Source organism: Gadus chalcogrammus, chromosome 3 (genome assembly GCF_026213295.1).
Source record: "Gadus chalcogrammus isolate NIFS_2021 chromosome 3, NIFS_Gcha_1.0, whole genome shotgun sequence".
NCBI lineage: Eukaryota > Metazoa > Chordata > Actinopteri > Gadiformes > Gadidae > Gadus > Gadus chalcogrammus.
The window spans coordinates 11,697,969-11,722,810 of record NC_079414.1 but is presented as its reverse complement, the minus strand read 5'-3'; the positions used below and the strand labels follow the sequence as shown (position 1 = coordinate 11,722,810).

General features: G+C 44.7%; 2 protein-coding genes across 2 annotated transcripts in view; one reads left to right on the top strand and one right to left on the bottom strand.

Moving 5' to 3' along the window:
- Positions 1 to 11,205, bottom strand: part of prss12 (serine protease 12) — a 28,722-nt gene extending 17,517 nt beyond the window's left edge. Inside the window, exons 1-8 of the mRNA XM_056585976.1 lie at positions 11,159 to 11,205; positions 9,462 to 10,591; positions 8,470 to 8,608; positions 4,862 to 5,034; positions 4,290 to 4,434; positions 2,891 to 3,069; positions 2,320 to 2,461; positions 1,784 to 2,037 (exon numbers count right to left, since the gene is read on the bottom strand). Coding sequence (XP_056441951.1) covers positions 1,784 to 2,037; positions 2,320 to 2,461; positions 2,891 to 3,069; positions 4,290 to 4,434; positions 4,862 to 5,034; positions 8,470 to 8,608; positions 9,462 to 9,819 — 1,390 coding nt within the window. The 5' untranslated portion in view covers positions 9,820 to 10,591; positions 11,159 to 11,205. The remainder of the gene's footprint in view (positions 1 to 1,783; positions 2,038 to 2,319; positions 2,462 to 2,890; positions 3,070 to 4,289; positions 4,435 to 4,861; positions 5,035 to 8,469; positions 8,609 to 9,461; positions 10,592 to 11,158) is intronic.
- mettl14 (methyltransferase 14, N6-adenosine-methyltransferase subunit) lies at positions 10,642 to 17,295 on the top strand. The gene is made up of 11 exons (XM_056585977.1): positions 10,642 to 10,867; positions 11,037 to 11,125; positions 11,213 to 11,303; positions 11,587 to 11,664; positions 12,037 to 12,124; positions 12,221 to 12,311; positions 12,601 to 12,742; positions 13,031 to 13,123; positions 14,018 to 14,134; positions 14,392 to 14,602; positions 16,599 to 17,295. The coding sequence occupies exons 1-11, from the start codon at positions 10,802 to 10,804 to the stop codon at positions 16,913 to 16,915; spliced, it is 1,383 nt and encodes a 460-aa protein (XP_056441952.1). The 5' UTR covers positions 10,642 to 10,801; the 3' UTR covers positions 16,916 to 17,295.
- The last annotated feature ends 7,547 nt before the right edge of the window (positions 17,296 to 24,842 follow it).

Here is a 24,842-nt window from a genome sequence, read left to right as displayed (position 1 = left end):
TGAACACTTGAGCATAAAACCATGATAGATTTTCCCTTAATATCCTCTTTCAAAATAATCGGTCTCAGGTGTCTCCCTGTGCTGTGACTCATTTCCGAGTGCACGGGACAAGATGGCGTGCCTTGGGTCAAGCTGGATCGATATCTGAGGAAATCTGAGGAGCCACTGCAGTCAACCATGTGTGGCAGTATTCTTCCCGGATAAACGGCGGAAAAATCAAATGTGTTGAGGGGGAATTTATGGAGCGCTGCTTCCCGTCCCTACTCCCCGCTTATCTTTCATGAAGTGCTTTCCCTGCTGAGCCCTTCCTCATGCTTCGCATTACAGCAAGCTTATTAATCGGCAGTGTGAATGTGAGGTGGGACTTCAGAGTCTGGGGTCTCCATCCTGGGATCACCACTAGAGCAGGGGGGTTGGAAGGGAGCAGTGCACTTTAAGCACTTTTCCATGCTGTACCCCTAATGGTCTTTGTCCCCATCCGCTCGAAAGAAGACCGAGCCAGGCATGAGCAGTCGATTTGCAGACAACCAAGCCTTGTTTAAGCGGAGATGGAATCATCCCAAAGCTTTTTATCTGTCTCTCTAGGATCATCAGCTTATCCCCTCTGCTGGATGCGATGAGGCCTGACTGACAGCTCTGATCCTGAAACCAGCATAGACATTTGTGTGTCCTCCTGATCACAAACACTGAGGACTAAAGACTAAGGGTTTTTCCATTTACTCACTTGCCAGACGGTTTCAGATGAAGCAAGTGGAGGTGAGGCTGAGAACAATCAGTAGCTTAAACTTAATTAAATCTGTACAATTCTTTTTTATCCTTGTGACTTAATAGTTTGAGTGAGTGTGGTGGGAAAATATTGACACATGCAAGCCTCTGTACACATGAGTTTGTGGTAAGCTTGAATTACCTCTGACTTTGTTTGTCTGACTGGGTGTGTCTTACACCGAAACCCACAAACCCACACACACTGCACAATACATTCATACAAACCACACACACACTGTGGCATCCCGCCACGTAAACCTCGGCCTGGACAGGCCCGAGGTACCGTGAAGGACGGGGTATACCACCCCCACCCACCAGCCGGCGACCGAGAGCATCCCATTCGCCTCCCCAATCAGGGTGATTGGTGGACACCTGGCCGGTGGCAGAGGAGCCATCTTAAAGGGAGGTCGAGGACAGACGGCAGAACGGCACAGCACGGCACGGGAGCAAGGAGGAAGCGCTCGTGTCCGCGAGAGGCTAAAGGCCCACGGAGGCCCTAGAGACCGCGAATACTTTGATTGTTTAAGTTGATTGTTAAATAAATGCCTGCAATGGCCTATCCCTCACACAAACGTGTCGTTTGTACCTGGAACCCGGCAACAACAAGGACCGGGTTACCACAACACACACACACACACACACACACACACACACACACACACACACACAGGTATGCACATTCCGTGCAAACCATGTGAATAGCACAGAGAGAGGCTTCAAAGCCTTCAAAGAGGCTCATCTTCTCTTTCAAGGACAACATTAACAAAAAACTATTGTGAAGAGAACAGAGGGACACAGAAACACTCAAAGATAGACAGTTATCACACACACACACAAACACTGAAATCAATCACACACTTCAATCCACATACACAAAAGGCAACTCAAAATCTCAAGACTCAAAGTCTGCACATGTACACAAACACACACACATACACAAATATATTCCATTTCTCTCATTCTAACACAGGCACACACAGTCTCTCGCTCTCTACCACAGATTCTGTGGTGGGCCTACTTGTGTGTGGGTCCGGTCCGGGGCGCTGCGTCCCGGGGCTCTGCGGTCCGGGCCGCTGCGGGCCGCAGGCCACGCTGACGTCCTCGTAGTGGGTACAGTCATGGAGGGTCCACTCCCTCCTCTGGCACAGCTCCAGGCCGGGCTCCTTCCCCGTGCAGCTCACATCGTCCAGCAGGATGGGTCCTGAACCCCAGCCGAACCGGGTTCCCGGGGTCTCCTCCCCCTCCTCCTCAGAGACCACCCTCGTACCGGACCTGAAGAGTACATAAATGTATAACTAAGATCGCCAGCTGAACTGGTAGTGCACTGAAAAATACATTTCAGGGGCATTTGAGGTTTGAAATTCAGACATTGAAAATGCCAGGGTCAGGGGTTCAATTCCCTGTATGTCCATGGCTGGTTGCGTCTGACTGTAAAATCCTTATGGAAGATGTAAAATCGTACATGATAAATGTCTCTTTGGATAAAAGTTTCCACTGATCAACCTTAGAGCAACATATGTGTTGAGACGCATTGCATGATTTCAGCAACATTACCTGTAGCCTAGCTGTCGACACACCACCAGTGTGTTAGAGTCTGTCCAGCCATCATCGCACACTGTTCCCCATTGGCCGCGGTAGAAGATCTCCAAACGCCCCTCGTGGCTCTCTGTTCCCCCAGCTAGCCTAACTGTACCATCTGAAGGGAATACACAGAGGTAGAATAGATGTAACGTACAAAATAAGCAACCGGGTCACCAGGTTCTGAACACATAGGGTTAGGGTTAGGGTTAGCCTAACCCTAACCCTAACCCTAAACATGACTGCATTTATTACTGCTAGCATGTACGTGTTACTAGCGTTTTTGTGTTACTGGTGGTTTATTGGCCGCATGTAACCGCTACATTGTGGTCTACGTGTTATCGATTCTTTGTATGTTATGTGTTACATCTAGTTTATAGGCTTTGTTTTACAGCTAGCTTGTAGGCGTTGTGTTACCCGTAACTTGTAGATTACGTCTAACAGCTGGCTTGTATGCGTCACTGTGTGAGTGGTGTTATCAGTGTAATAAACTTGTGTAATATTTGTCACAGGCGTCACAGGGGTTAGTGTATGGCAGAGTCATCACCTGGGAGCGTGTGACAGGAAACGCCGGCGTCTTCTGAATGCAGACAGTCATGGTCGCCCCAGGATGCTTTGGGGCACTGCTCCAGAGACAGCTCATTCCCAGTACAGCGCACTTCATCCAGCCACATGCGACCCGAACCCTCGCCGAAACGTGCCTGGCCCCAGGCCCTGGGGATGCCACTGCTCAGAGAACAGGTGAGACAAGAAGGCGATGTTAGGCGAAGCCGCGGCGGCTCCCCAACTGTGAGGCTCACCAGCCACCAGGGGGCAGACAAGGATCACAGGAGGCTGTCTTCAACGACTTGAAGTGATAAAAGTAATAATATATAATTGCGAGAATGAATAATAGCAGGCATAGCTGTGTGAGTCGATAGCATCTTGTATGTTGTATAGGCATGCAATCATTTTAATCCAACATCAATCATCAAATAAAGTTGATTTGAATCTGAATTTAAAACGGTATCAATTATATCTTTTTTGTAAAACACCAATATACCTCTGCATACAACCAGATCTCAATTTTGGCATTATTTTTGAAAATATGAAAATTTTGTTGATTTTGAATTGGAAAATACATCCACGATAATTCACCAACTACAAGGCCTGTTTTGTTTGATTAAACACATTTAAATTGTGTTTGTCATTTCCAGTGGAAAGTGTTGTTCGCCTGTGGAGGTTCAATGCACTCCTCATGCCTGATGCCTCGAGACATTGCAGGTGAGGGAGTCACATCCAATTTGTATTATGGAAGCAAACCAAAACACACAAATAAATACACACTAATAAAAAATAAATACCTCAATAAGGCACTTACACGCGCACACACACACACACACACACACACACACACACACACACACACACACACACACACACACACACACACACACACACACACACACACACACACACACACACACACAATAGTGTGTCAGGAGCCTGGGTCAGTGTTGTATGAATAACTGAGGCACTACAACGTCCCTGGAACAATGAGGCTGATTCAGGGTCTGAGCCCAGATGTCATGCCTACTGTGCCTTCTCTGCCTGTGCCTCCAAATGGAAAGAATACTTAACATACTTTGGTAGATAGTTAGAGAGACACAGATAAACAAGACACAAAGGGGAAAGAGCAAAAGAGGGAGCGAAAGAGAGAGAAATTGAGAGAGAGAAGAAAGAGAGAGAGAAATAGAGCGAATAATGAAAGCGAGACTTCCCATTTTATATAAATTCCTCTAGTCCTTTTGTTTGTGTTCATGAAAGATGGTCAAAGTGGCACCCTGCACAGGAATGAACACAACTACAAAAGGTATTTGTGTGTGTGTGTGTGTGTGTGTGTGTGTGTGTGTGTGTGTGTGTGTGTGTGTGTGTGTGTGTGTGTGCGTGTGCGTGTTGGTATGAACCTCAGCCCAAGCTGTCGGCAGACCACCTCTGCGTCTCTGTCGTCCCACTGGTCGTCACACACGGACCCCCACTGGCCCCCGTGGAAGACCTCCACCCTGCCCTCCGACCCAGAGACACCCCCCACCAGTCGCACCGGGACCACCACTGTACACACACACACACACACGTACACACACACGCACGCACGCACACACACACACACACACACACGTACACACACACATACACACACACACACACACACACACACACACACACACACACACACACACACACACACACACACACACAAAAGCATGTATTAGCCATGGGGTAAGTGTAACAGGTGTACAAAAAGTGCAATGCAGTGAAGGGAAATGAAAGATATTGACAGAGAGAGAACGATGAGGACAAACCGACAGACTGGTGCTGACAGAATGACAAATGGGGTAAGACAGGTAGCCACAGAGCTAGAGGAAAGACGCAGAGTAAGGCTGACAGACAGACAGGTCAACAGATTCATGGACCGGTAGGGACATACAGGTCGATTTGACCGACGGAAGACAGACAGACAGACAGACAGACAGCGGACCTTGTTGTTGGCTGCAGGTGACGGCCGCGGCCATGGGACACTCCCCTCCGTTCCAGGGGGTCCTGGGGCACTGCAGCAGGTCTGGCTCCGCCCCCTGGCAGTGGACTGCCCCCCAGTGGAGTCTGGCCACGCCCAAAAGAGAGAGGGCTGTGGTCCGCGCCTGACCTGTGAACCTGGGAACACCCACCTGAAATTACCAGCAGGTTTGATCTCCAGGATGTTGGTCTTTAGGGGGTTGAGGGCCCCCTCGGTCTATTCTAGGAGGGGCACCAGAGTGGAAGAACTAAGGAAATGATACAGAACATAACAGCTGGGGTTGACCCGTAGTTTTCAACAGGTCCAGGTTGTTATGCACGTTAGTAGAGTGAATTAAATACAGGCCATACATGCATGTGTGACACATATCACAAAGGCAACATAGCTCAATGATCCATGTTTAACGATGATCTAACATTTGTTTTATAGTGCTTCGGCTGTCATTCCAGACACTTTCAGCTCCAGTGATTGAACGGATAATAGTAGTTACTAGTAGTTATAACCAATTAAGGGTTTCATTATAGCCATCGTAAAAGCAGATTGCTATCATTCCATTTTGCGGGAGTATGTCGCCATTCTGGTGTTCACTTTTACTGAAGGGTTACGTGACTATGAGGGCCCCAGAACATGTACGTACCAGTGTTGTAATCTGTGTCACATATCCTCGAACCTATCCCCCTAACCTATTCCCCTAACATATCGTCAGTGCAGAGACCACCTCATCACCACGCTTTCCTCCTCCCACACCCCAGCCTAGGGAGAAGGCACCTCTGCTTCACGGTAAGAATGACCTCAACGCATGCCACCAACGTGTGTGTGTGTGTGTGTGTGTGTGTGTGTGTGTGTGTGTGTGTGTGTGTGTGTGTGTGTGTGTGTGTGTGTGTGTGTGTGTGTGTGTGTGTGTGTGTGTGTGTGTGTGTACACACGCATGTGATTGTGTTTATCTATGTGTGTATGTGTGTGTTTTTGCATGTGATTGTGTGCATGTAAGTTTGTATGTCTGTGTGTCTCTGTGGGTCTGTGTGTTTGTACACGTGCATGTGTGTGTGTACGTGTGTGTGTGTGTGTGTGTGTGTGTGTTTGCATGTGTTTGTGGGTGTGAGGGTGGGTTTCAGAGGGGTTGAGTGAGTGTGTGCGTCTGCGAGAGTGAGATTTAGAGCGGTCGAGTGAATGTGTGCATGTGTGAGTTTGAGAGCGGGTTAGTGAGTGTGTGCGCGTGTGAGAGCGAGTTTGAGAGCGGTTGTTTGTGCGTGTGTGTGTGTGTGTGTGGAAGGTAAATATCTGGACTGCACTGAACGGCTTTAGAGAGCTCATGGAGACAACGAGGTTGGAATGCAGGGGTCACCCTAATGTAAAATACAATGACTGCTTGTGAGGGGAGAGAAGGACAAGAACCCGAGGAGGACCGTAAAGGAGAAGGGGAAAGACCGGTGCATGCATATGATAATAAAGACAAATGAGACAAGAGACAGAAATAGTTGACAAAACATGACGCATCATTTAATTATCATCACTGGAGGCGTGCCCCACAAGTGAATCATCATGTGTATCATCATGTATTTGACTAGTTTACTTCACTGTATAAATTTAACATTGTGTCCATAATGCATTTTCAGATTATCTCCAACATACCCTTAAAGGACTTGTAAGGACTTGTTTCTGTGTGTTTCACGTGTGGTTGGTTATATGTGCTGCTGTTGACAATATGTGCAACAAGTGTGAATTAGCATGAGAGCAAGAGAAAACGCCCAAGAATGTCTAAGTTAATTTGTTATTGAGCTTGTGTTTGTGCAAGTGTGTGTGTTGTGTGTATGTGTGAGTGAGTGAGTGAGTGAGTGGGTGAGTGTGGGTGAATGAGTTAGTGAGTGTTTGTGTGTGTGTGTGTGTGTGTGTGTGTGTGTGTGTGTGTGTGTGTGTGTGTGTGTGTGTGTGTGTGTGTGTGTGTGTGTGTGTGTATATGTCTGCTTGTGTGTAAGTGAGTGAGTATGCCTGTGTGTGAAGGTGTGTATGTGAGTGAGTGAGTGAGTGAGTGAGTGAGTGAGTGAGTGAGTGAGTGAGTGAGTGAGTGAGTGAGTGAGTGAGTGAGTGAGTGAGTGAGTGAGTGAGTGAGTGAATGAGAGTGTGTGCGCCTGCGTGTGTGTGTGTGAGATTGAGTGAACTTGTGTGTCCATGGTCCAGTGACTATGTCTGAGGTGTCTGTCTGTGTGAGTGCCAATGTGTGTGCTTACATGCAGATCTACGGCAGCATCTTCATAAGCCCAGTCCTGGATGCAAATGGGCCTCGTTTTCAAAACATGACGCATAATTTAATTTTCATCACTGGAGGCGTGCCCCACACGTGAAACATCATGTATATCATCATGTATTTGATTAGTTTACTGTACTGTGCAAACGTAACATTGTGTACATAATGTATTTTCAGATTCTCTCCAACACGCCATTAAGGGACTCGTAAGGACTTGTTTGTTTCACGTGTGGTTAATTATATGTGCTGCTGTTGACAATATGTGAATCTTGTGTGTTTTTAAACGGGTTTGAATTAGCATGACAGCAAGAGAAAACACCCAAGTGTGTATGTGTGTGTGTGTGTGTGTGTGTGAGATTGAGTGAACGTGTGTGTCCGTGGTCCAGTGACTATGTCTGAGGTGTCTGTCTGTGTGAGTGCCAATGTGTGTGTTTACATGCAGATCTACGGCAGCATCTTCATAAGCCCAGTCCTGGATGTAAATGGACCGCTAGACCCCCCCCCCCCCACCCACACACACACACACACACACACACACACACACACACACACACACACACACACACACACACACACACACACACACACACACACACACACACACACACACACACACACACACACACACCTCCCTTCAGTTAGACTTCCACCAAGCCGTGTGTGTGAGAGTGAGTTTGAGAGCGGGTGAGTGAGCGGGTGTGTGTGTGTGTGGAAGGTAAATATATGGGCCGCATGGAGCGGCTTTAAAGAGCTCATGGAGACACATAGGATGGAATGCAGGGGTCACCCTAAAGTAAAATACAATGAGAGCTTGTGAGGTGAGAGAAGGACAAGAGGAGGAACGTAAACGAAAAGGGGAAAACCTAGTGCGCATGCGATAATAAAAAGTAAGGAGACAAGAGACAGAAATAGTTTTCAAAACATGACGCATAATTTAATTATCATCACTGGAGGCGTGCCCCACAAGTGAATCATCATGTGTATCATCATGTATTTGATTAGTTTACTGTACTGTGTAAACGTAACATTATGTCCATAATGTATTTTCAGATTCTCTCCAACACGCCATTAAGGGACTCGTAAGGACTTGTTTCTGTGTTTGTTTCACGTGTGGTTAATTATATGTGCTGCTGTTGACAATATGTGCATCTTGTGTGTTTTTAGACGAGTTTGAATTAGCATGAAAGCAAGAGAAAACGCCCAAGTGTGTAATGTGTGTATGTGCGTGTGAGAGAGAGTGAACGTGTCTGTTGTCCAGTATCTATATCTGAGGGGTCTGTCTGTGTGCGTGTCCATGTGTATGTTTACATGCGCCACTCTTCCTCACCCCTTGCCCAGCTGTCGGCAGACCACGGCAGCGTCTTCATCAGCCCAGTCCTGGCTGCAAATGGACCCCCAGATCCCCCGCAGGTAGACCTCCACCCGGCCGTCCAACTTGGAGCGTCCCCCCAGCAGACGCACTGATCCTGGGGAGAGAAATAGGGGAGGATGACCAGGTCTTCATGAACCACATTGAGGCTGGTAAATGTGTCTGTGAGCCTCTGTATTCCCCATTTCCAATATGGGATTCATGAAGTATTATTTTATAATTTATCTTCTTTGTGGATTTTCTGATGTAATAGACAAACTTTCCTATCCATGTCTCGTTACTTCACAAAGCAGCGATAATGGCACTCAGAAAGGGCTAAAACATCTCCAATAGACCTTTTGAGAAATACAAAGTACAACTACATATTTTCTGGAAGAAGATCAGATGAGGATGCGGGCTCAGGGTGCCTGATATAATCCAGATTGATGAACCTGATGAATCCATATTGATTTAACAGTATTGATCAATCTATATAGATCGACCTATATTTAATCAATCACTAGCCTATTGATTAATCACTGGACAAATAACTGCCTGTCAATCGTTCTCTTTTGTCAAAAGTCCCTGTTCAGTTTATTTTTGTTTTGGGCGTCTCCACAGAGAGGTCGAGATTGTATGATTCACAACCAAGTTATTATTCTCTTTTGTTATAGACAACTTCCCTAATGTTTGACATTATCCGATGCCTATTGTCATGTGTTGACTCATTGGTAACCAAGGTGTAGGAGCCCGAGGCAAATATCTTGTGCTCAACAGCCCGGCTAAAAATGCGCCTGTTTGGGCTTGTCATGCCCTCGCGCAAACCTGAACCACGACTGACGCATAAGAGGTGGTCGTGAGGTTTCACGTCTTCAAACTATTTGGCCTGGCAAGATCGGCTTGATAGTCACCATCATTACTATCTGCATCAGAGGAACAAAAATAACACGCACTGAGGGTTGCACGCTTACCTTGTTTACAGTCGCAATAGCCCCAGTCCACTCTGCCCCTGGTGTTGTTGAAAAAGCACCAGGGTCGGATCCGACCGTCGGGGTTCCGGCAGTGGTTGTGATCCCCGACCCCTTTACCCTGGTACCGATCCTTAAATCCCGCCACTTGGCTCCAGTTCATGCACCGAGAACCGGACTCGGTGACATCTATCGCCCCTTGGTAGGATCCCTCTTTCCCACCGCGGCTTTGGACGCAGTCGGTGAACGGCGGGATAAACGAATGGACGTTGCTAAATACGCGACCGTTCATGGCCAAAAGTGCAAACGCGATAGTTACGAACGTCAACTCCATGTTTCCACTTCTCGATGACATGTTCATGAGTGTTCTTTAATTATATATCTAGGATACATATTGGTTGGAAAACGCTCCCCGCTCCAAAGAAGGGCTTCCCCAGTCCTGATGCTCGTGCTGTGGTGTGTGGGATGGATCGAGCGCTGCAGGCTGAGCGCCGGAGACACGCAGACGCGGATCAATGGGCCCCCCTGTACTGCAGGAGGGCCCGGGGAAAGTAGGAAGGGGGAGCGCTTCCCTTCGGACCTGGAGGTTGGATGCGAGTCGGTCTCTAATCAGAATCCAATTTGTAGCTCACTGAACTGATGAACGAATGGATGGTTGACTTTTTCAGAGCCTTTCCCATCGATTTTGTAAGTCTATGGGTTCCGCGTTGAATTCATGAGATATGTAGCATATTCAGTCAAATCATTAAAGGCCGATAACAATCCTGAAACAATTAAAAACAGGCTAGACAGACAAAGCCTAGATGGATAAATGTATAGATGGATATAAAGATATATATAGATGAATGGATAGATACAATCATATAAAAATACAAAGATATATACGTATATATTAGGTTGTATTTCTGTCACCACACTTTGTTTCCACAATTTGTGGATGAGGACGAATGTATGAAACAATTGTACAGCACTAGTAGGTATACAATTATCACTAGTATGCCTATTCTACCACTAGGCCTATAAAGTCCTACAATATATTACAATCCCATTGCATCAGGAGCGCATACCTGGTTAGAGATTTCCTCCCAGCACATGCCTCCTGTATCAGTAGGAAACAGCGCCCCGGTGGTGGTCTGGAACAAAGACATGTTAGCGTTTTACCATTGGAGGAGCGTCATGACGCAACATAGACGCGCCGGATAACAGTTTGTCATCATTGTGTCCACATTAGCTCCGGTTTATAGCCACAGTCCTGTTACTGTGATTAGCATTTTTGAACCACATTATTTGTCCCATCATTCTAAACAAAAAAGCGGCTGATGCAAAGCTGCAGTGCTTAAGAAATGAACAGTCGATTGCAAGAGATACGCAAAAAGCAGAAGCTTAGGCGACAGCTTTTGGCTCAACAGGTAACGTTGATAACAAACACTCCCGCCCTCCTCATCGTGCTACTCGCATAACATTGAGACAGCCGCCGATTATTTTGTCGCCAGAGGTACACTATTTACTGTATGCTACCGGATAACGAGTAGGTGTATTACACATCAATAACATACTAAAAATAACATCTCCGTACAGCTGGGAGCTGAAAGCGCTGATAGTATTGGCGCTGTGCTGAACAGTAAAGATGAACTGAAGGAGATCGAGGAGACCCGAGAGATTTCACGGTGAGATGCCTTGCCTTTCAATCATCGAATCACCTGGCTGTTATTTGTCCATTATTGCGTCCTTAGATGTTGATTCCTGGTTTGTAGGGCATCCCTGGACACATCGGTCCCGCCTTCCAAACGCAAAGCCACAGGGGAGGGAGATGACACAGAAGAAGACATCGACATAGTCATCAAGGTGACTTGAATCATCCACGTCCAAAGATACCCCCCCCCCCCCCCCCTATCTTGCCCCCGATGTGTTATTTAAAATACTATTTGTGCTGTGTGCATATAATGAGGGCTAAATAATTCTGTGTTTATTAAATTGCCCAGTTTATCGTCTAAAATGCATCTACATCTCTCATTTGGGATTGGTTTGTGTCTTACTCTTCATTGAGCTACCTTCAGTTTGTACTTCAGATATATTATGCTCAGCTGTATAGCACGTATCTGAAGTGTTGTCAACTGCATTACTCTAGGAAGAGGTGGAGTTGCAGCCGCCAGAAGAAAACAACCCATACGAGGAGGTCTACAAGGACTCAAGTACTTTCCTGAAGGTGAGGAAGCTGATTCTCTCTCTGTGCTCATGCTCTAACCCGTCATCTGTGAACTGCCCATTGACTCCATAGTCATGGTGAAACCATACATCACGATAATAAATGAACCGACAGAGTTGAGCAGCAGGGACATAATGTAGGCAGCGCCCTGCCTATATGTACTGGGTTTGACACACGCACACACACACACACACACACACACACACACACACACACACACACACACACACACACACACACACACACACACACACAGTCTAGTCATTGTGGGATAAGATGAGTTAGTCCTCCTGATCATTTGTACCTGACCTGAAGTGTCCGAATTTCCTGTGAAAACAAAATGAATCCATGTTGTCATTTGTTTCATTTTAGGGTACACAGAGTCTTAACCCACACAATGACTATTGCCAGCACTTTGTGGATACCGGCCATCGGCCACAGAACTTCATCAGAGATGTTGGTATGTCTATGTTCCTGCATGGTCGTGTTTTGTATGTCTACTTCCACGTGTGTGTGTGTGTGTGGGTTTGTCTTTTAATCTCTCTGCGATATTCAGGTCTGGCTGACCGATTTGAGGAGTATCCCAAACTGCGAGAGCTTATCAGACTGAAGGATGAACTCATCTCCACTACCAACACTCCCCCCATGTACGTATTTACAATCCGCTTATAGACGTTGTGTAGTTAATGTGTATAAATTCACATATTGTGTTTGGCTTTCCATACCAGCGCCACAACTCCACAAACACATCTCACACCTCACCCTTAGGCCTGCTAACGGGCACTTCGGCTTCACAAAAAGACCATAACATGCGTCCGAGACGTTTTGGGGAGACTGGCAAAAACATAGCATTTTCTCCTGTATTCGCTAAATAAAGGTCTTATTTCAGTAGTGATATAAAGGCACTTAAGCCCGGGAGCCTCTGTGTCTGTTCAGGTACCTACAGGCGGACCCGGAGCACTTCGACCTGCGAGACCTGAAGTGTAAGTTTGACGTGATCCTGCTGGAGCCACCCTTGGAGGAGTACTACAGGGAGTCGGGCATCAGCCACACAGAGCGCTTTTGGAACTGGGATGACGTACGTCTGGGTTGTTCTTCCGCCAGTCAGCTCTGTCTACTTCTGAGTGGGTTCCAAGTTGTTCAGGGCATCACACAGTTACTAGCGCAACATACAGTGTTAATGCTTGTAGTCTGGTTTGTGAATGCAAAGACAAAGTAAAGTTGATGCAGACAATATCTGACGTTATGAAAATGTAGATTTGCCCCAGAAAAGAGGTTTAGTAGCGATGCGCTTTATAGTTGATCGCACCTCCCATCTCTCCTCCTCCTTTTCCTCTCTCTCCCGCTGTCTGCCTTGCATGTGAAGATAATGAAGCTGGAGATTGAGGAGATATCTGCCCTGCGCTCCTTCGTCTTCCTCTGGTGTGGTTCTGGAGAAGGCTTGGATCTCGGCAGGATGGTACGCTAGCTCTGATTTATGATGAGCATTCAACCCACAGAAGTACTCCAGGATGTATGATGAGCATACAACACACAGAAGTACACCATGGTATATGATGAGCATACCACACACAGAAGTACAGCAGGGTTTATGATGAGCATAAATACAAAGAAGGTCTCCAGGATTTATGATGAGCATACAACACACAGAAGTACAGCAGGGTTTATGATGAGCATACCACACACAGAAGTACAGCAGGGTTTATGATGAGCGTAAATCACAAAGAAGGTCTCCAGGATGTATGATGAGCATACAACACACAGAAGTACACCAGAAGTATTAAGATGAGCATACATCATACAGATTTACAAGTAATGCATTGTAATGAGTATTTAACGCTTATTATTATGATTGATCAAAATAACACATACTTTCACTCAAATGCCATGTGACTAATGCTTCTGCATGGATGGAATGTCTTGTTGAAAACAATAGCTCCGTTAATGACATGCGTTATCTCCCGAGTGGCGGAATGTGCTGAAGGCATCCAGCCCTACGTTTAACACATTCTGATGGGCAGGTTTCTCTATCAGAAATTAGGCTTTTAAGTGAGGCCTCATGATGAACCCACATGATCTCCCAATACTTCTTAGTAGTGAGAAACACTCAACACCGTCCACCGCCCTGTGACCGCCTGATACCATGACAACCCGCTGACGGGCTGTGATGGAGCCTGTGTCGTCCCCCACTGCGGTGTTCAGGCCAATGGATGAGGCCCGGGTTAGCATCGGCTCCCTTTGTAATGCCTCTGCTATGTAGTGCATTTTCTTGGCTACACCCCTTGCCCCTGGGCTCGTCATGTATCTGTGGTGTTTCTTATCTCGGGATGTGTACGTCTTTGTCGCCCCGCAGTGTTTGAGGAAGTGGGGCTTCAGACGATGTGAGGATATTTGCTGGATCAAGACCAACAAGAACAACCCTGGCAAGACCAAGACCCTTGACCCCAAGGCTGTGTTCCAAAGGACCAAGGTACCAGGCAGCGCCATCGCCGTACCTCAACACTGTTACACCGCCATTACAATGATTGACTGAATGGAGTTAAGCCTTTCGATGTGATGAACACGTGATGATGCTCATACTGCAGGGCAATCGGTATTAGTTAGTACATTGATTGTTACTTAATATTTTACTCCACAACTGATTCAATCAGTCATTTGCTTTTGGCCGCCCGAAAGGAACAGAGCAGCAGTTGGCCTCGCTTGTAAGAACATTCGTCCCATCTCCAGGAACACTGTCTGATGGGGATCAAAGGCACGGTCCGACGCAGTACCGACGGGGACTTCATCCACGCCAACGTGGACATCGACCTGATCATCACGGAGGAGCCGGAGATGGGCAATGTGGAGAAGCCCGTGGAGATCTTCCACATCATCGAGCACTTCTGCCTGGGCCGACGGAGGCTCCACCTGTTCGGCAGGGACTCAACCATCAGGCCTGGTGAGAGCACTACAGAGGACCCCATGTGAGATTGGTCGGCTGCTGTCCGCACAGCTTTAGTGCGGAGCAGAGTTTCCGTTGTCCGGTAATTACCGGTCATTGAACCGGAAAGAAAATGAGGAGGACCGAAAATTCGAAATGTCTCCGGTCAGAATGGCCAATAATTCTCTTCTTTTAATATGCTACAGTGGTCATTTGTTTAGCCAATTCATGTTAAACAATGAGGGTTTTGATTGACCCGACCCGGCCCGCCGATATTTCCCACCACTATCCTTGGGTGGGGCCGGGCCTTTGATCAGGCGTGTTTTTTTTTTTTTTTTTTATATAAAATCATTGGCCTAATCTGAGGAGAAATAATAATAATAATGGATTGAATTTATATAGCGCTTTTTTCTAGACACTCAAAGACGCTTTACAATGAAGGGGGTACCTCACAAACCACCACGCATGTGTGTGTAGCACCCAATTGGGTGATGCACGGCAGCCAATCTGCGCCATAACGCTCACCACACACCAGCTTGAGGTGGTGTGTGTGGTCAGACAATTATACAGGAGGATGCTTAGGGGGCCAGATTGAATGAGCCTGATTGGGCCAGAACACCGGGGAAACCCCTAATCTTTGCGATAAGTGCCCTGCGATCTTTTATGACCTCAGTGAGTCAGGACCTCGGAGGAGATGTCATGAACAGAAATATTATAGATGCCATAAACAGAAATATTATAGGTCTTTATTACACGGGTCTTCTCAATGCCGTGGAACGCTCCGTTCACTTGCATGGGTAGTAGTCCGGTAACTTGTCAACCCCAGCGTCTTTGGCTGCTAAGCGACGTCAACGTCTTTGGAGGACTATTTCACTGCTGATCAACTCTACGAATGCTGGTAACGAGTAAATTGTAAAAAGACACACCATGTGTCTTTTAAAAAAAAAAAATGGCAAGTAGCCGTGTAATAAGCTGGATAATGTATAGAACGTCGCCGGTCATTATCGAAAATAAGCCCCTACATATATATTTAGCAGAGTAGGCCTAAGTAACATGTGTACAGAGTTACACATGTATTAAAATAAATGTCGGGTTGAGATCGGGCTCGGGCTCATAACTACAGTTAATGTGTCGGGCCGGGCTCGTGCACGGGCTCGGGCCGGTGCAGGCTTGTTTTTCTGGGCCCGATCTAATCTCTAAAAAAGACTGCTCAGCGAAGCCGCCTTGGGGAAGGAAGAGTCAGCAGCGGCACGCTTCTCAGCTGCCAAATATCAAAAGAAGTAAAAAAGAAAAGAAAAACGTTAAAATGAAACCTTCCAGGTCACCTGACCGGCACCAATTTTTTTCGTGCGGAAACCCTGGTCTAGAGGCTACAACAGGGTGTGTACGGGTGAGGCAGGAATTTGGATGCGCATGCCATAGGTCGTTTAAGGTTGAAAAGGACAGAGTTTACATGGAGCCGCTCCCTGGACCCGCTAGCCGGCTTGTCTGCGAGCTATTTAAATAGCACTGAGGAATGCCCCGTGTGTCTTCTACAGTCAATAGGTGACGGCGTTGGCAGAGGGGAAAAACACTCTTGGTTTGCATATGTCCTTTTAAGCACTGCAACAAGGTGTTCCTGGGTTAAATTCACCAGGGTAGAATACTAGCCACTCCCTTTGTGCCCGCTATTGTCGCCTATGGCAAGTCCGTCAAAACCTTGACAGCGAAATTGCAGCAGTAAACATTGAAACCAAAAAAAACATGTTGACGACTAGGGCTGATTGTGTGGAGGTGACGTAAAGATACAGTGTTCTCCAGTGAGTTTGTGGGGCCTGGGGGGGGACTTGACGTAATTTGTTGTATTCCTGATAATGGCACATGGAGTCACGGTTACCCTGTGATTATGTTGTGTGGCTAATCACGATCACTCCTTCGCTAGGCGCTCTAATCTAATCCTACTCCCTTCCATCTCCATCCCTCTCTTCGTCTCCCTCCCATCTCTATCTCTTCTCTATCTTTGTCTCCCCCCCAGGCTGGCTGACTGTAGGGCCCACACTGACCAACAGTAACTTCAACGCCGAGGCGTACGCGTCTCACTTCACCGTGCCCAACATGCACCTCTCAGGCTGCACGGAGGACATCGAGCGGCTGCGGCCCAAGTCTCCGCAGGCCAAGCTCAAGTCGGACCGAGGCGGAGGGGCCCCGAGGGGGGGCCGCGGGGGGCCTAACGCAGGGCGCGGCGGGGACCGGGGCCGGGAGAGGAACAGACCCAACTTCCGGGGAGACAGGGGAGGAGGAGGGGGGTTCAGGGGCCGGGGGGGGCCACACCGGGGCTTCCCACCTCGTTAGGGCCCTGGCCTCGTTTAGCGTTGTGTGGTAGTCCTACGGACTGTTATTAACATGTGATTCTTTTTTATTTCTTTTTTTTTTTTCTTTTTACATGGGTCACTCTGTGCAAGTACATTTTTTTTTTTTTATGTATGTTTATACACAAACACGCAAAATGTTTTTACGTGATCACTTATGAATAAATTCACAATTCCTTCTTTTTCTGCACACATTTGTGTTTCAATCTCTTATTATATTGTATTCTGGTTTGTGGTTAAACATAGATGAGTTAAGCTGTGGTGTTCATTCACAGCACTAGTGGGCAGTGTGATGCATATTTTGACTGGTACCAATATCGTTAGTTAAAGTGACGCAGTTTTAATAAAAGCAAAACTCTTCAGGAAGTATAATCATTTTAGAAAGTGGAACGCTTTATTCTGCTTTGGGTCAGACGTATGCCTCGAGTCAAAGTGGTCGGCCTTGGATTAATCATTAAACTGTTGAGACTAGAGAGGAGAGGAACAAGAAAAATTTACTAAAAATGCCTTATTTTCAATTCCTTAAATCCTGTCTTGCTTGGTTGTATCAGTCACCAGTTAGCTATCGTGTTCCTGTATTTACAGAAACCGAGTGAATTCTGATGAGTCCTTCAATTATTATAAGCCTCCATCCTTAGCTATACAGTATTAAAAGATGCATAATGAAGATTAATTGGATGAAATCAAAATGATTGCTGTATTGATATCCCACATAAACGGCAATAATATGAGTTAATTTAATCATTGAATTAATTATAATTCAACCAATTTAATGTGTTATCAAGCCACCTGTTATAGTCTAGGCTAATTTAATTATTACAATAGGAGTCATAATTATATGCAGGCTATGTGTAAATCGACATATCTAAATATATATATATTTATAGACCACTTGTGTTGGCTTAAATACAGGTCAGGGGGCCATTAACTTCCCCTGCCCATTACTTTGGAGGTTGCAAGCACGTTAATTATAGTCCGTGAGTTGAACAAATATCAGAACTTGAGTCTGAACTACTACTTAAATGTTATAGAGCCAGGTCAGGGGCATTAGGTTTGAACAAAAGGTTAGGAATGACACGTTCTCCTTTAAAGGTCACCTTCCCCAGCCGACCGCTGAAAGTACACTTACTTACCAAGTGGAAGGACACGAGCGAACTGCGAAATGGAAGTAATAACCCTTCGCCACTTTGTGCGATTTAGGGTTAACCTAAACCCTATTAAATAATCTATAAATGTCTTATGAACACCATTAGTAAATGATTACCAGGCACATTGGCTTGTTAATTAGGTTCATGAAGTTCATTATTATTGCATTAACCTTTCATCAGATCATAAAACGTCACTTGACGTAGACCACTAGGGAAAAAGGGAGAGAGGTCACTCAGTCAACTTAATGCTGAATACACATCTGTCACCTGAGATCATTAGGACGTTTTTGGTATTTTTTGAGTCTGAGTCCTTCATGTTTTGAACAAATGGGTAGAAATGCCTACATGGCGGGTTCTTCTTAACAGGACCACTTCCACAGCCAACTACTGGAGTGCTTTAAACTACAAATGGGAAGGACAGAGCGACGCCTCAGGCCTGCATCGAAGCACACCTCTCCCACTAGGGGCGATTTAGGCGCTAAAGGTTCCTGCTGCAACTGGAAAACCACACCAAAAGTAGGCAAAACAACATAGGTCATAAAATATCCCTCAACTTAGACTAAAAGTGAAAAAATGACAAAGGTCACACAGTCCCTTTAAAGCTCAAAACACACCTCCATCCCATCAGAGCATATGGAACTTTTAGATTTTTTGGAAGACAAGACACAAAATTCTTCTGTTCAGGAAGCCAAATTTGCATTTACATTTAGGGCATTGAGCAAAGGCTTTTATCCAAAGCAACTTACAATCTAAATGCTGTATAGATCCATGTGCAAAAAGATCTGTGTCTGTGCGTCATCACAATGCAATTCTTGAAACATATTTCAGAACTGGTTGGACGAAAAAGCTTTTGAATAGTCCTCTTGTGTTGTACACATATGTCTGCTCAATATGGGCAGTTGTAATGTGAATGTCTATGTTGTTTTTACTGGTGTTAACAGTGCCGGTTCAATTACCACTGTCTGACATCCACAGACTATTAATAGTTCACTTGACCATCAAGCATCTGATCTGAATCTTTATCTTTAAAATGCTCCTTAAAAAATAGATCCTTAATTTACTAAAAACTAAACATAAACTATTATCTGTCCTATCATTGTTTTATATCCCATTAAACTTCCTTGTAAATCGGGTTTTTCTTCTCCAATTTTATACCCTCAGCAACAAGGGGAAAACTGGCTAAATGTAAAAAAAATGGCTGGCACCAAATGGCTTCCATCAAATCACTCAACACGTCCTATGTGTACACACACAATGAATTGAAACTGATAAAGTCCGTTTTTTCAATCCAACAAAGGTTAAGATGAATCATTGTCTGAGAGTGACGTTTAAATCAAGAGGAGGTTGAATAGATAAAAGTTACATAAAAGTATGCTCCCTGGCCTGGCTGGCCACATGCTGCTCGATGTGATCTGGGACAATAGAGAAAATTAGTCTTTCTGTGGGACTTTGGGGTCCTTGTCCAAGGTACTGAACTCTGTGCTTTACTGCTGAAACATGTCAATCTCCAAAATCAGACCTTGTCCGATAGCAGAGCAGACAATGTGAAATGGGAGATAACGGCTTCATATTTGTCTCAACTGATAATGTTGCTGGACTGGCGGGGATCTGTAAGACAATCTCGGCCAGCAGTAGTAAACTAGAAAAGTGTCTGTAACCGTTTCAAATCCTAACGTTTCAAGTCGACTGGCCACTGTTGAAATGCATGAATAAAAATACCATTCAAAAAGCTTGTTAGAATTTGATTCCCTTCCGTAAAATATCTCCATAGGCGCCACTCAGCCCCTTGAGGTTTTGGTTCCTGGCCCAGGCTCTGCTACAATTTAAGAATGATCAGGATTAACAAAGTAGCACGGTGCAATGTGCTGTAACTACTGCTAGCAGACGGATGTGTTTAACACTCTTTTAGCAGGTAGGCTAACTCAGCAATAAGCCGAAAGTGGTGGTTCTGTTTCATTACAGCAACAATAGAATATATAAAAAAATATTTCACAAACAGCTCAAACTTTATATTTTCAAGAATAAGGTGGAACGTGTAGCTTTTCCTCCTTCGTGTTGATGGCATGTGACGTACAAGCCTCGGCCTCCATAGTAGCGTGATTGTCCACGTACAGCAGTGGAAACGAAAGAGCGCGATTGAGAAAATCAATCGGTTTGGTTTTTTATCTGGTTACTCAAAACTGTGACGACCCATAGCAGACTTGAGACGCTAGCTAACGTCATTAGCCACCTGAAACGTTTTTTGTTATGAGTGCCGAAGGCAGTCACAAAATAACAAAGGAAGGAATTTCCTGTCTCATGTGGAATCGTGCCATCAGTTCCTCTGTGACATTCCAACTGTATAGTACACAGACGTTCATGTGTCACTCAGAGTCTCTGGTTAAAGTGGAGGCAATAGGCTGTGGCCACTCCTATGAACTTGACCTGTGGATACAGCCTTTGTTATTGATGAATCATGTAATTATCGTAACCGTTCATAAACATTAAAGGTCAAGCACTGGTACCTTTATAAAAAGAAAGCAACATACAAAACGAAACCTTACATTTAATAAAACTACAGATAGAAAGGGCTTAAGGGCAAAATAAAAAATCAATCGTCAGTTTCAAATATTCACGTATTATTACGTACGGAAGAAGGTAGGCTATACCTTTTACCTTTTTTTCATGGTAAACGTTAGATTTACAATTTGTTAATGATATAAACCCCCTACAATGATTATCACAGTTGGAACATGCCCAGCTCTACTAATTTGGTTGATAAAAGGTTGATAAGATACATTTGAGTTGATCAACCTGTGTACATTGTTTTGGTGCTTTTGTATCATTGTGCATGTAAACTTTTGCTATGAATACGAACAAGAGGTGTGCTCTTTGCGACGAAATTCTAAAGAGTACAGGAAACTTCATAGTTTATAATTATTGAGTAAATCTTTTTTATTATGAGCAGTGGCCCATCCTGTTTTTGCACGCTCTACGTCACAAAGCTCATGTGATTAAAAGAAAAACAAAACAACGGCACAACTACGTCCTTTCTGAACCATGCAGATGTCAAAACACATTAGGTCAACTGATCTACTCATAACTTCCTTGTTAGATGGAATTCTTACCTGTCCTCAGGCCCGGTTCTACGGGGGTGCATAAGCATGCATTGCACCCCCAATTTTTTTTTTTGCACCCTCAATTGAAAAAGAAATAAATAAAAAAAATTAAATATGATAAAAATAATAAAATACTTGCTCACAAAACAAATTGTAATTAAACTTGTGACAGTATCCATTGAATACCGTTGAGATATGAGCGTCCAACATCACTCTGACTGTTCACCAAACTGACAAAATTATTAATTAATTATTTATGTATGGTGTTTTGTTTATATGTTGCTTGGCAACAGTCCGCTCAGTGGGGAATGGGGATCTATTTTTGTTGCTGGAAGCAATTTCATTCGTTTTTTATATGATTAAATAATTAAACAAATCACAATCTATTGTCAATCATTATTATTAACAGTACATTTTACTAGTATAACTGTTCTCCACATCACAAGACATGATATGATACCATCTTTTAAGCACAGTAAATGATTGTTGTCCCAACATGTCAGTAGAACTACGCAGAAGTGCTTGTCTATGGTAGAAAGGCCTGTGTGTAAAAAAGCGAAGTCTGAACTGAAGCTGGGTAGCTGGTTTTAGTATAGTACTGGTGCACCCCCTGTAATCTCAGATGCACCCCAAGGCATTCTGTTCTGGAACCGGGCCTGCCTGTCCTTCAGGTATCGACCATCCTATTGGATGCGTTTGAATACATTTGGGTGTGTAAAAAGGAAGTTGACTTGCTCCTTTACTATTCTCTGTATATTATACATATCTCTTTAACCAAATTATACTAATGCCACTCACTTACTGTTAATCAGCTGTCAATAAGTTGAGCTTGAAAGCAATAGAAAAAACTGAAATTCTCTTACTTGGACCAACAAACACAATATGCTTTTAAACAATATTGGGATTCCAACTTCCTTGATTAAGTCAGATGTCTCAAGTCTCTGTGTTATCGTAGACTCTGATCTGAAGACAAAGGTCCCACATTAGCAAGGTAACCAACACAGCCTTGTATTTCAATTCAATTTTATTTGTATAGCCCTTAACCACTGGTACAGTCTCAAAGGGCTTAACAGGGCATTTATTTATGACAACCTCAAGACCCTAGCCCCCAAGAGGGCAAGAAAACTCCCTGAAATAGCGACAAAGAAATCTTGAGAAGGTTTGCACATTGAGGGTTGCACACATATGTACAGGCAAAACATTTTAAATCGGTAATGGCGTGCTGGCCGGTTAACAATAAGGAGAGTCCAGTAGGGTGACCACCCGTCACGCGTAGCGCGTGCGCGCACAGTGTTTTGAAGCCCAACCATGCGTCCCTCAAATTGAGACCGTGTCACGCGAAATCAATGCTTGCTCAAAAAAAAGTTGGTCGCTCTCTATATCCTGGAGCCCCAGGCAGCCAAACGAACATTACTTGACAGTTCAGCACGCTACTGTTGCCACACCCACCTCTCAGTTGAACTGCTGACTAGGTTCTTGTCAACTTTTTCGTTGTTGTCATGACAGCGCACGCACGTGCTTACCAACCAGACACACATTCGAAAAATGGAGGAAGAGACTGAGTCTGAGGCACTGCCAATTCCAATTAAAAAGGTGAGGAGGTGTGGTTAAAGTAAATCGGGAGTGGAAGTGCATCTGTATTATGAATTTTAATTTAGAAAAAAATACACATTGGTTGGCCTATACCTGAGCATACATCAGTAATCACACATGTTTAGGGGAATAGGACATTATAAATATACCATGTAAGTGGTATGTGCTAGAAATGGCTAAACCACTAACAGTGAGTCTGCCCGTGAGGTGGGGGCACCGCCGCGCCAGGCAGTGTCCCCCATTGTCCCCCCGAAACATACCCCTTGTCCCCCCTTGGGCTTATTAGCAGGTGGTCACCCTAGAGTCCAGGCATTCAGTTTTAGTCACTGTGATAGGCCAGGCCTCCAGTCGTGGTCACCGCAACATGATAGAACAGACAGAATGAGGAATTAGAAGGGAAAAGTGCATGCAAGAAATGTAGACTACTGCTCATTAATACTGGCTCATGATAGGCCCCCCGATCGGCGTAGGCCCAAGACAATGTGATTTTTTGTTTTGGGCTTACAAAAATCAGAGGCCTATCATGAGCCAATAAAAAAGGGGGCCACTAGCTGGGAGATCCCCATTGGAAGATCCCCTCTCAGGGGGCCTACAACACTCCAGGGCCCAATGGCAGTTGATGCAGGCCTGCAGATAGGGTGCTCGATAGGCGAAGGCTAGGCCAGCTCCTGAAGACTGGAGGGGCAGAGAAGGACTATAAGGAATGAGGAATGAGGTCCTTCAGGTAGGATTGTGCTAATCCATGCAAGGCTTTATAGGTTAGCAGTAGCACCTTAAAATCCAATCTGGCAGTTATTGGTAGCCAGTGTAGCGGTAAGAATATAGGGGTGATATGATCAAGTTTTCTCGTTCTCGTCAATAGTCTAGCTTCAGCATTCTGTACAAGCTGGAGGCCTCTCGTGATATAATAAGGAAGACCAGAGAGCAAATAATTAGAATAATCCAGTATTGATGATATACCGTACATAAATGCACAAATAAGTGTTTTTGCATCTGCTGCAGATAAGATTGGTCTGTTTTTACAATATTTCCCAGATGAAAGAATACAATTCTATCTATACTTTTCACATGTTTGTCAAAACAGAGCAAAGGGTCAAAGAAGACACCAAGATTTTTAACAATGGAATTTTTACGGGATGACCGAGCAATCAAAACATAGCGAGACTGATTCAAATTTTCTTTGGTCTTGCTTTGGACCAATGATTATCTGCTCCGTCTTCCCAGTATTGAGGTTCAGGTAGTTCAGGGACATATTATCATGTTAGAAAAATTGCCACGTCCGTTTTGAGGGGTTTGGATGCTGAGAAATGAATGCATGACTGCTACAATGTCCTTTTTACTGGCCTCCCCAAGAAGCCAATAGAGAGGCTCCTACTCGTTTGAAAGTCTTGAAGTCTTATAAGAACCAACTAAGAAAAAGAGAGCATTCTAATGTATGAACCTTTTTAACTGAGTTTCTTTATTTTTTTACCTTTTTGTGTGGTTCTGCTGGTCAGGGTGTTCCGCCTCGGGCCACCCATTCCTTGAAACTTTCCTAAAACATTCCCAATCTAAACTCTGCAAGATACCTTGACAATGTCCAGTGGGAATTTAACTTCAGGGTCATAGGAAATCACTGGAGCAATTATAGACAGCTGAATGCTTGCTGACTGACTCAAAATGTTTAAGACCATTACCGTAAAGCAAGGCATCACAGCCACTAGGACAACATGACGTAACATTGACTGGAAAGGAACAGGTTGAAAATAGCAAATCATAGTCTACTGTAGTTTCAAGGAAGAATTTTCACATAGAAAAACACAGGTTAAACAAAACACTGAAAGGCTTAAGATAAGTTACAGGCAACCTTATTAATGTAAAACTGAAATCCCCAACCCTGGTCAGAACAAGTATATATATTTATATATACAGGTCCTTCTCAAAAAAATTGCATATTGTGATAAAGTTCATTCTTTTCCATAATGTAATGATAAAAATTTAACTTTCATATATTTTTGATTCATTGCACACCAACTGAAATATTTCAGGTCTTTTATTGTTTTAATACTGATGATTTTGGCATACAGCTCAT

Coding starts and splice junctions, on each gene's coding strand:
- mettl14 (XM_056585977.1), top strand. CDS start 10,802: ATGAACAGTCGATTGCAAGAGATACGCAAAAAGCAGAAGCTTAGGCGA. Junction 11,126..11,212: donor GAGACCCGAGAGATTTCACG/GTGAGATGCCTT, acceptor CCTGGTTTGTAG/GGCATCCCTGGACACATCGG. Junction 14,603..16,598: donor GGACTCAACCATCAGGCCTG/GTGAGAGCACTA, acceptor TCTCCCCCCCAG/GCTGGCTGACTGTAGGGCCC.